The sequence below is a fragment of the Oncorhynchus clarkii genome, chromosome 4 (assembly GCF_045791955.1).
Source record: "Oncorhynchus clarkii lewisi isolate Uvic-CL-2024 chromosome 4, UVic_Ocla_1.0, whole genome shotgun sequence".
Taxonomy (NCBI): domain Eukaryota; kingdom Metazoa; phylum Chordata; class Actinopteri; order Salmoniformes; family Salmonidae; genus Oncorhynchus; species Oncorhynchus clarkii.
The window spans coordinates 89,255,269-89,266,390 of NC_092150.1; the positions used below are offsets into that span (position 1 = coordinate 89,255,269).

At 45.1% G+C, this 11,122-nt stretch overlaps 1 protein-coding gene across 1 annotated transcript; it reads right to left on the reverse strand.

Annotated features, from left to right (window-relative positions):
* Positions 1-1,037: 1,037 nt before the first annotated feature.
* LOC139407426 (basic leucine zipper transcriptional factor ATF-like) lies at positions 1,038-10,782 on the reverse strand. The gene is made up of 3 exons (XM_071151197.1): positions 10,482-10,782; positions 9,340-9,444; positions 1,038-2,776 (listed from the first exon to the last, which is right to left on the reverse strand). The coding sequence occupies exons 1-3, from the start codon at positions 10,548-10,550 to the stop codon at positions 2,534-2,536; spliced, it is 417 nt and encodes a 138-aa protein (XP_071007298.1). The 5' UTR covers positions 10,551-10,782; the 3' UTR covers positions 1,038-2,533.
* Positions 10,783-11,122: the final 340 nt, after the last annotated feature.

Consider the following 11,122-nt stretch of genomic DNA (forward strand, 5'->3'; position numbering starts at 1 on the left):
ATAATGGTATGGGAATAATAATGCATTTTATTTTGTAAAGAGGTTTCTTGCATCAAACAACACAACAACATTTTCAGTCACCTCCTTGTCTGAAGGACAAGTGCATAAACAGGTTAAAGGTCAAGCTCTGCATGTTTTTTTCCCCCTCAAAGGTCTCATGGGATGTAGGCCTACATTGAACACCACACATCGGCTGCTACTGTAGGCTGAATGTTAGAACATCTATTTCCATGTTAAAATGTTATGGGATGCATTTTCTACATTGTTTTTTGATGGTAGGCCGCTCTGGTAGGCCTCTCTGGTAGGCCTCTCTGGTAGGCCTCTCTGGTAGGCCTCTCTGGTAGGCCTCTCTGGTAGGCCTACATTATGATCAAGCAGACACAGTAGCCTACTTGGCCACTGTTAAAACTGTAACTTAAAGCAGGTACAGCCTCGGTGTTCACTTTAAAACTGTAACTTAAAGCAGGTACTGCCTCAGTGTTCACAGTAAAACTGTAACTTAAAGCAGGCACAGCCTCAGTGTTCACAGTAAAACTGTAACTTAAAGCAGGTACAGCCTCAGTGTTCACAGTAAAACTGTAACTTAAAGCAGGCACAGCCTCAGTGTTCACAGTAAAACTGTAACTTAAAGCAGGTACTGCCTCAGTGTTCACAGTAAAACTGTAACTTAAAGCAGGCACAGCCTCAGTGTTCACAGTAAAACTGTAACTTAAAGCAGGCACAGCCTCAGTGTTCACAGTAAAACTGTAACTTAAAGCAGGCACAGCCTCAGTGTTCACAGTAAAACTGTAACTGAAAGCAGGAACAGCCTCGGTGTTCACAGTAAAACTGTAACTGAAAGCAGGCACAGCCTCAGTGTTCACAGTAAAACTGTAACTGAAAGCAGGCACAGCCTCAGTGTTCACAGTAAAACTGTAACTGAAAGCAGGAACAGCCTCGGTGTTCACAGTAAACACACTGGAAGTAGCACAGAATTTTCACAATGTTCATGTTTGCCCTCAGCAGACCTGATGTTTGCTCAGGGTCGGAAAAAAACATTTCTGAGTTTCTATATTTATTTTTTAAATGTACAGTAAGACAACATTTAAAATGTAAAAAATTCAATACAACATTCAAAGAAATTCATTCAAAAAATACAAGCACTACAAGCACTACAAAATACAAGTACTACTGATGGTAAACTAAACCTGTATTTATTGTATTTATTTATTTTATTTCACCTTTATTGTGTCCTGTCTCAGTACCAGTCTATAAGATAATCACTTATATCAGAGCATACAATGCATACTGTTCCTTAACAAGGCTTACCCTTAATTACTTATAGGTACACGACTCCACCTTGTGACCATTAAATAAGAGTCATTTTTTTTTCAAAAACGAATTCAAGATGATTCGAACGGTAGACTCTTGAGTTAACAAAGTTATTTTCAAACTGTTTCACTTTAGGCAGAATGTACACGTATTCAAATCAGACTAGAAAAGCAGCTGTTTTGTGAGAAAAATAGTAAAATAATGTACACATCATTGAGTAATCCAAGCTATTTTTCAACGCTCCAATCAGTCATATGCAATAGTGGTAGTCGTGAACATGAGAAATGCACACACAAAAAACTAAAGGCTGGGATGATACCAGTATTGTGATATTTATTTCTATGGCAAAGAAGGAAAACACGAACCAGATCAGATTCTTTGGTCCTTTAAAAATCTGCTGTATGTAAAATATTGTGTGATATAGCCTGGTCCTAAACCTGCTGTATGGAACATATGTTGTGATATAGCCTGGTACTAAACCTGCTGTATGGAACATATGTTGTGATATAGCCTGGAAAATAACTACATGTGACTCTGGATGATAACATAGTGATGTTCGTTTCCAACATTAAGACTGTTTTTCTAAAGAAGTTAAATCTGCTTTGTGTTTTGTTCCCTTGCCACAATACTAACAAGTATCTTCGTGATACTAGTATCGTCCCAGTCCTAGCGGCAAAGCGTTGTAATAGTATATAGTATAAATTACTTGAAACGTAAACACGGAATCCTTTCATTGTTGTATAAATGTCAATAGTACAATAAAAAAATAATTCAATCATGCTGGTTTTATGTCCTGTAGATGTTGACTATTGGCATAGTCAAGGTATTGATTCTATGGTCGAGTCATACATTTGAAATTACCATCTAGGTGCCTTTACACAATTCTGATCTTTTGTCATTAATTATTCTTTTGACCAATCAGACATTTTGACAATAATTGGGCAAAAGATCAGAATTTGGCTGCCTGTGTAAAAGAAGCATTTGTCATCTTTTAATATCAGAAAATTGTTGATCTGATGCAAAGACATCATTCATGAGTGCTGTCTGTTCCCGTTGAAACAAAAAAAAACATTCATTAACTTCATCTTGTTCAAGTGTAGCCTCTTGAAACCAGACTGACCTGGTTTAGCGAGGCTAGTTCAAGTGGCTCTCTTCACCCACTATATCCAGGTCAGTAAACCTCTCCCGCTTCTCTTCAGCACCCCCTGGTGGCCGGTGGTGATCAGTGCTGGAAGTGCGACACAGCGATGCTGTGCTGGTGGTGGAAGACATTGCTCCCGTGATGGTGGGGGGAGACGGAGTGATGATGGGGGGAGTAGATGAGGTCAGGGGTCATCTGGGGGGGCAGGCCAGTGCAGAGAGGCTCATGGGTAGTCAGGACAGAGGAGAGATACTTGGCTTCTTCTTTGAGTTTCTTCACCTCCTTCCTCAGAGCCGCGTTCTCCTTCTCCAGGTTCTCACTTTCCTGAAGCAAAAGGAACCAATCAGTCAATGAAATGTACTAAAGGCCCTTTTACATCACTAGGTATTACAAAGTGCTTTACAGTAACCCAGCCTGCTTTACAGTAATCCAGCCTGCTTTACAGTAACTCAGCCTGCTTTACAGTAACTCAGCCTGCTTTACAGTAACCCAGCCTGCTTTACAGTAACTCAGCCTGCTTTACAGTAACTCAGCCTGCTTTACAGTAACTCAGCCTGATTTACAGTAACCCAGCCTGCTTTACAGTAACTCAGCCTACTTTACAGTAACTTAGCCTGCTTTACAGTAACCCAGCCTGCTTTACAGTAACTTAGCCTGCTTTACAGTAACCCAGCCTAGACCCCAAAGAGCAAGCTGCAGCAGGAACTAGACTCAGGCCCATTTCTTCTTTGGAATCAGTCAAACTTGAATCAATAAATGAATGAAGCTAATGACCTCATAATCAAATGGTCGCAACTGAAATTTCAGTATGAATTCTTCTCAGTACAGTGAAAGTACACAATGCAACTGTTTTGGGGCTCTGCTATGCTGAATACCAATGACCTGTATGGTTCGACCATGGGTTACCCGGGTTACAACTCAGGCCAACAAGTCATCATCCGTCTCTCTAACTTCAGCTTTGGTGGGAAAAATAATTCAAAAGACAAATCCACCACCCCCCTGGCTGCTGTCGTTCATTCAAATAATCTTCACATCTTTTTTTTTTTTTTGTGCAGAAAGGCGTTGTTCTTCTGAACTCCATCATCAGATCGGGTTAAATTTCAGAGTCAATGACCTTTGTGAAAACCCAGTATGTGGGTGGTGCTGTGGTGGTGGTTGTTAGATCCAGTCTAAGTAATTATTCTATGTAAAACACCTGGTCTAGTTCTGAGAGACGGCTTATTCACCAGCTCAGGCTTCCTCGCAGAGCGTATTAGAGAGGATCGACCAATGATGGCTCAGCTCAGGCTTCCTCGCAGAGCGTATTAGGGAGGATGGACCAATGATGGCTCAGCTCAGGCTTCCTCGCAGAGCATATTAGGGAGGATGGACCAATGATGGCTCAGCACAGGCTTCCTCGCAGAGCATATTAGGGAGGATGGACCAATGATGGCTCAGCACAGGCTTCCTCGCAGAGCATATTAGGGAGGATGGACCAATGATGGCTCAGCACAGGCTTCCTCACAGAGCATATTAGGGAGAATGGACCAATGATGGCTCAGCACAGGCTTCCTCACAGAGCGTATTAGGGAGAATGGACCAATGATGACTCAGCACAGGCTTCCTCACAGAGCGTATTAGGGAGAATGGACCAATGATGTCTCACCACAGGCTTCCTCACAGAGCGTATTAGGGAGGATGGACCAATGATGGCTCAGCACAGGCTTCCTCACAGAGCGTATTAGGGAGAATGGACCAATGATGGCTCAGCTCAGGCTTCCTCGCAGAGCATATTAGGGAGGATGGACCAATGATGGCTCATCACAGGCCTCCTTGCAGAGCGTGTTAGGCTAAGCATATTTTGTGGTTTTATGGGTTTTGTCAACTCGTTTGACAAACAGGAAGTTGAATTTTCCCTCACTGTGACATGTTTCCTGTTTCCTGAGTAGTAGTCTCTCTCACTCTCTCCTGTGTAAATGAGGTTTAGTAGTAAACCGTGGGCAGGAGGGGAGAGAACGGCTGTCATTTCTGGTAAAGGACCCGTGTCAGTGGGTTGTTGGCCTTAAGTGACGTGAGCACTGGGGTTTACCCAGGCCTGTCTCTGACAGGAAGGCCACACTGCGCAACACTCTCTATCTTCCCTCCTCTAACCCAGGCCTGTCTCTGACAGGAAGGCCACACTGCGCAACACTCTCTATCTTCCCTCCTCTAACCCAGGCCTTTTCTGTCTAACTTGTTTTGTTTCCCGACATCTCTGGGACTAAAAGGCCATCATCATCCCACGAACACGCAGAGCTCATGTCTGACAGCCTGATCATCTGACCCTGTGCAGGCCCACACTGTAATGGAACATCTACACATGTACCCGAGGAACCTCAGAGGAAAAAGACAACAGAGAAAAAAAAATACAATGTTGAATTGTTGTAGATTAATAAAATTGTCTTTCTAAAACAACTGGAGAAAAAAAAAACGATGTCCTACCGGCATTCTATTAAATACAGATATTTTCTCTAGAGTTTGAGATGTCTTCTAGCAGCTCTAAATACAGATATTTTCTCCAGAGTTTGAGATGTCTTCTAGCAGCTCTAAATACATTGATTTTCATATTGACACCATAGACCTTATGAAGAAAGCATCCTCAGCAGAACCGCATGATGTCCCCATTAATAAACTCTACTCTCTTCAGCAACACTAACCGCTAAGACTAAAATGTATTTGTAGCTTCTACCAACGGAAATAGGTGTTCTTTACTACACTCTGCCAAGCGACAGAAGTGAAAGTCGTTGACTAAAAGCTAGCCAGTCAATGAACAGAGCGGGACGTTGAAATGAAAGTGATTGTGTGCTTTTCACTTTGACTATTACCTGAAATATCTCCAGTCACGTGTTGTATTACTGCTGCTACTGTGCATCCCAAATAACACAGTATTCCTCTATGAAGTGCACTACTTTTTGACCAGAGCCCTGGTATAAAGTAGTGCACTACGTAGGGAATAGGGTGCCATTTATTACCAACGGATATTAACATTCAGTGTAATGATCATTAGTGCTGGTCAGTGGGTTTCTGACGCCACGTGTGTTAATGAATACTCAGTATCGCAGCAATCCCACACAGGCAGAGATATGGCCACGTTTGTATCCCAAATGCACCCTATTCTCTATTTAGTGCACCAGGGCTCATAGGTATCACAATCAGAAGTAGGTCACTATGTAGGGAATATGGTGCCATTTGGGATGAACCCTAAGTGATGAGCCCAACAGAAGCCATGATGACACATCACCACATGGTCCATCAGCGCTTTGTCAATATCATCTCATACTGACCAACACTGACGAACACAGATTAACATCAACCAACACTGACCAACACTGACCAACACCAACCAACACCGACCAACACAGATTAACATCAACCAACACTGACCAACACTGACCAACACAGATTAACATCAACCAACACTGACCAACACTGACCAACACGACCAACACCGACCAACACAGACCAACACCAACCAACACAGACCAACACTGACCAACACTGACCAACACCGACCAACACAGACCAACACTGACCAACACCAACCGACACCGACCAACACCGACCAACACCAACCAACACAGACCAACACCAACCAACACCGACCAACACTGACCAACACTGACCAACACCAACCAACACAGACCAACACCAACCAACACAGATAAACACAGATCAACACAGACCAACATCAACCAACACCAACCAATACAGACCAACATCAACCAACACCGACCAACACAGATCAACACAGACCAACATCAACCAACACCAACCAACACAGACCAACACCAACCAACACAGATCAACACAGACCAACATCAACCAACACCAACCAATACAGACCAACATCAACCAACACCGACCAACCCAGATCAACACAGACCAACATCAACCAACACCAACCAACACAGATCAACACAGACCAACACAGACCAACACCGACCAACACAGACCAACATCAACCAACACCAACCAACACAGATCAACACAGACCAACATCAACCAATACAGACCAACACCGACCAACACAGACCAACACAGACCAACACCGACCAACACCGACCAACATCAACCAACACTGACCAACACAGACCAACACAGACCAACACAGACCAACACCGACCAACACCGACCAACACAGACCAACACAGACCAACACCGACCAACACTGACCAACACTGACCAACACTGACCAACACAGACCAACATCAACCAACACAGACCAGCATCGACCAACACAGACCAACACCGACCAACACTGACCAACATCGACCAACACAGACCAGCATCGACCAACACAGACCAACACCGACCAACACAGACCAACATTGACCAACACAGACCAACACTGACCAACACAGACCAACACCGACCAACACTGACCAACACAGACCAACACAGACCAACACCGACCAACACAGACCAACACAGACCAACACAGACCAACATCAACCAACACAGACCAACACTGACCAACACTGACCAACACCAACCAACACATATCAACACCGACCAACACTAACCAACACTGACCAGCATCGACCAACACTGACCAACACAGACCAGCATCGACCAACACAGACCAGCATCGACAACACAGACCAACATCAACCAACACAGACCAACACTGACCAACACCAACCAATACAGACCAACACCGACCAACACAGACCAACACTGACCAACACAGACCAACACCGACCAACACAGACCAACACCGACCAACACAGACCAACACCGACCAACACTGACCAACACTGACCAACACAGACCAACACAGACCAACACAGACCAACACCGACCAACACAGACCAACACAGACCAACACAGACCAACACAGACCAACACCGACCAACACTGACCAACACCAACCAACACAGACCAACACCGACCAACACTGACCAGCATCGACCAACACTGACCAACACAGACCAGCATCGATCAACACAGACCAGCATCGACCAACACAGACCAACATCAACCAACACAGACCAACACCGATAAACACCAACCAACACTGACCAACACCAACCAACACAGACCAACACCGACCAACACTAACCAACACTGACCAGCATCGACCAACACTGACCAACACAGACCAGCATCGATCAACACAGACCAGCATCGACCAACACAGACCAACACCGACCAACACCGACCAACACTGACCAACACCAACCAACACAGACCAACACCGACCAACACTAACCAACACTGACCAACACTGACCAACACAGACCAACACAGACCAACACAGACCAACACAGACCAACACCGACCAACACCAACCAACACAGACCAACACAGACCAACACAGACCAACACCGACCAACACCGACCAACACAGACCAACACAGACCAACACTAACCAACACTGACCAACACTGACCAACACAGACCAACACAGACCAACACAGACCAACACAGACCAACACCGACCAACACCGACCAACACAGACCAACACAGACCAACACCGACCAACACCGACCAACACAGACCAACACAGACCAACACCGACCAACACAGACCAACACAGACCAACACCGACCAACACCGACCAACACAGACCAACACAGACCAACACCGACCAACACCGACCAACACAGACCAACACAGACCAACACAGACCAACATCAACCAACACAGACCAACATCAACCAACACAGACCAACACCGACCAACACAGACCAACACCGACCAACATCAACCAACACAGACCAACACCGACCAACACAGACCAACACCGACCAACACAGACCAACACAGACCAACATCAACCAACACAGACCAACACCGACCAACACAGACCAACACCGACCAACACAGACCAACACAGACCAACACTGACCAACACAGACCAACATAGATTTCCAACAACACAGCTTTTTCTTTATAACCTTATCATAGTGGATCACTGGGGAAAGGACTTGAAGGACTTGAAAATAAAGCTTTGCTGAGTTCCCCCGGCCTAATAAATCAATAATCAGTAAATCAATAATCAGTCTGGGTGTCTGATTACTACATAACCAGTCTGTTCCTGACTTGTGGTAGCCTGAGTGCCAGTCTGTTTGTGCTATCATGCCCGTAGTAGCCTGAGTGCCAGTCTGTTTGTGCTATCATGCCTGTAGTAGCCTGAGTGCCAGTCTGTTTGGGCTATCACGCCCAGTCCTTGTTTGGCTTGACAATGAGCAATGGAGTTGGCAACAGATCTGGGACCAGGCTATAGAAGGAGACAACAGATCTGGGACCAGGCTATAGAAGGAGACAACAGATCTGGGACCAGGCTATAGAAGGAGACAACAGATCTGGGACCAGGCTATAGAAGGAGAACAGATCTGGGACCAAGCTATAGAAGGAGACAACAGATCTGGGACCAGGCTATAGAAGGAGACAACAGATCTGGGACCAGGCTATAGAAGGAGACAACAGATCTGGGACCAGGCTATAGAAGGAGACAACAGATCTGGGACCAGGCTATAGAAGGAGACAACAGATCTGGGACCAGGCTATAGAAGGAGACAACAGATCTGGGACCAGGCTAGACTTTTAGAGGTTATAAATCGTCTTTTGGGGTGACCTGCCAAAGTTTGCAACTTCACCATGCCGGATTTGGGAACACTGCATGTGTGGAGTCTGTATTTATTTCATTCAGGCCACAACCGACTCACTGCTAGTTTGACAAGTCCAGTCATACTGGATATGGTGCCACACATTTGGCCTGGTGTATTGCATTGTGGGTAGTCATCCTAACTCATAGCCAGACATGGTGCACGCCTCAGTGTATTGCATTGTGGGTAGTCATCCTAACTCATAGCCAGACATGGTGCACGCCTCAGTGTATTGCATTGTGGGTAGTCGTCCTCACCAGGTGTAGACTGTCTGCCTTCTGGGTCTGTCTCATCCTGCTCTTCTGGGCAGCGATACGGTTCTTCTCTCTTCTCATTACTTTCTTTATGTTGTCTGAGGAGCCCTGGGGAGAGACACGGGGCAGTCATCTTCCTGACAGGATGCTAACTGTTGTTCACACTAACTAACTAACTAACTAACTAACTAACTAACTAACTGACTGACTGACTGACTGACTGACTGACTGACTGACTAATTAACTAACTAACTAACTAACTAACTAACTAACTGACTGACTGACTGACTGACTAACTGACTCGCTCACTCACTCACTCACTCACTCACTCACTCACTCACTCACTCACTCACTAACTAACTCACTGACTGACTGACTAACTAACTAACTAACTAACTAACTTACACTAATGGGTGGAATATTAGGTGTAATTCTAGTATACAGTAGATATTGTAGATTGAACATGTATAACTATGTTTAGACAGTTCTAGGATGAGACATCTCTTTGGTGCATGACTTGACTGACGCAGCATTTCTACATAGCTGAGTTATTCTGATACCATGACAACTGAAGTATTCAGGACATGAAACCAGGCGTGATCTGAGACCACCCCGACCCGACCCAACCCAACCCAACGATGCAATATTGCAATGTTAAGTCTATCAGCTCATCCTTTCATCGAACGGCCTTGATTCCCAGAACACACCTGAATTTACAAACAACTGTCGTCAAGGAAACTCCTCATTGTTGTCATGCACGAATCTACATTTCAGCATGATTCTACGTTTGTACATGATTCTAAATTTCTGCTTAATTCTACATTTCAACCTAAAGCAATATACTACGGAAGAAAGACGTCCTAAATGCCCAGTGGTAAACGATCATCCAGACCCGCCGAAGCATGTCATTCAACGAGCCATTGAGAGATGACAGTTGAAAGTGACCAGAGTAAAGACAAGACGAGTGATAACCGCATGCAGAGCATAACGATAGAGTACGATTGGGATGATTACTACTCTTCGACAATACGTTACTGACTATACGTGACTATAGTGCCCCACGTCCCAATGATAACACTTCATAACTAAATAAAGGCTAGAAAGAGAGAGAGAAGGTAATAAATAGTAAAAAGAGATGTCCTTACCCGCCTGCTGCCCGCTGGCGAAGGAGACTTGGTGTAACTGGAGTCATCGCTGTCAGAGCCGTGAGCCATAGCCAACCACGTTGCCCCAAACCCTGTGCCTCTCACCACTTCTGCTTTTTATGTGTGTGTGTGTCGCTGTGTGTGTGTTCAGCAGAGTGTGCTAAGCTGTCGCTGTGTGTCTGTGTGTGTTCAGACAGAGTGTGCTAAGCTGTCGCTCTGTGTGTGTGTTCAGACAGTGTGCTAAGCTGAACCTGGTTGGTCGCTTAATGAGAAAGAACTTCTCTCTCTCACTCTCTCTATTCTCACGCTCTCTCTCTACCGCTCTCTTTATATACCTCTCTCTCTCTCTCTCTCTCTCTCTCTCTCTCGCTCTACCTCTCTCTCTATATATATACCTCTCTCTCTATATATACACCTCTCTCTCTCTCTCTCTCTATACCTCTCTCTCTCTACCTCTCTCTATATATATATACCTCTCTCTCTCTCTCTTCCTTCCTACCTTCCTTCCTTCCTCTCTCTCTCTCTGTCTCTCTCTCTCTCTCTCTATACCTCTCTATCTCCCGCCTGCCCTCCTTCCTTCCTCTCTATCTCTCTCTCTCTCACACACACACACACACACACACACACACACACACACACTG

What these genes read in the sequence shown, in the direction of transcription:
- LOC139407426 (XM_071151197.1), bottom strand. Translation starts at nt 10,550, where the DNA reads ATGGCTCACGGCTCTGACAGCGATGACTCCAGTTACACCAAGTCTCCT. An exon ending in CGCCAGCGGGCAGCAGGCGG is followed by an intron (nt 9,445 to 10,481) that starts GTAAGGACATCT and finishes GTCTCTCCCCAG; the next exon opens with GGCTCCTCAGACAACATAAA. An exon ending in AGGCAGACAGTCTACACCTG is followed by an intron (nt 2,777 to 9,339) that starts GTGAGGACGACT and finishes CTTTTGCTTCAG; the next exon opens with GAAAGTGAGAACCTGGAGAA.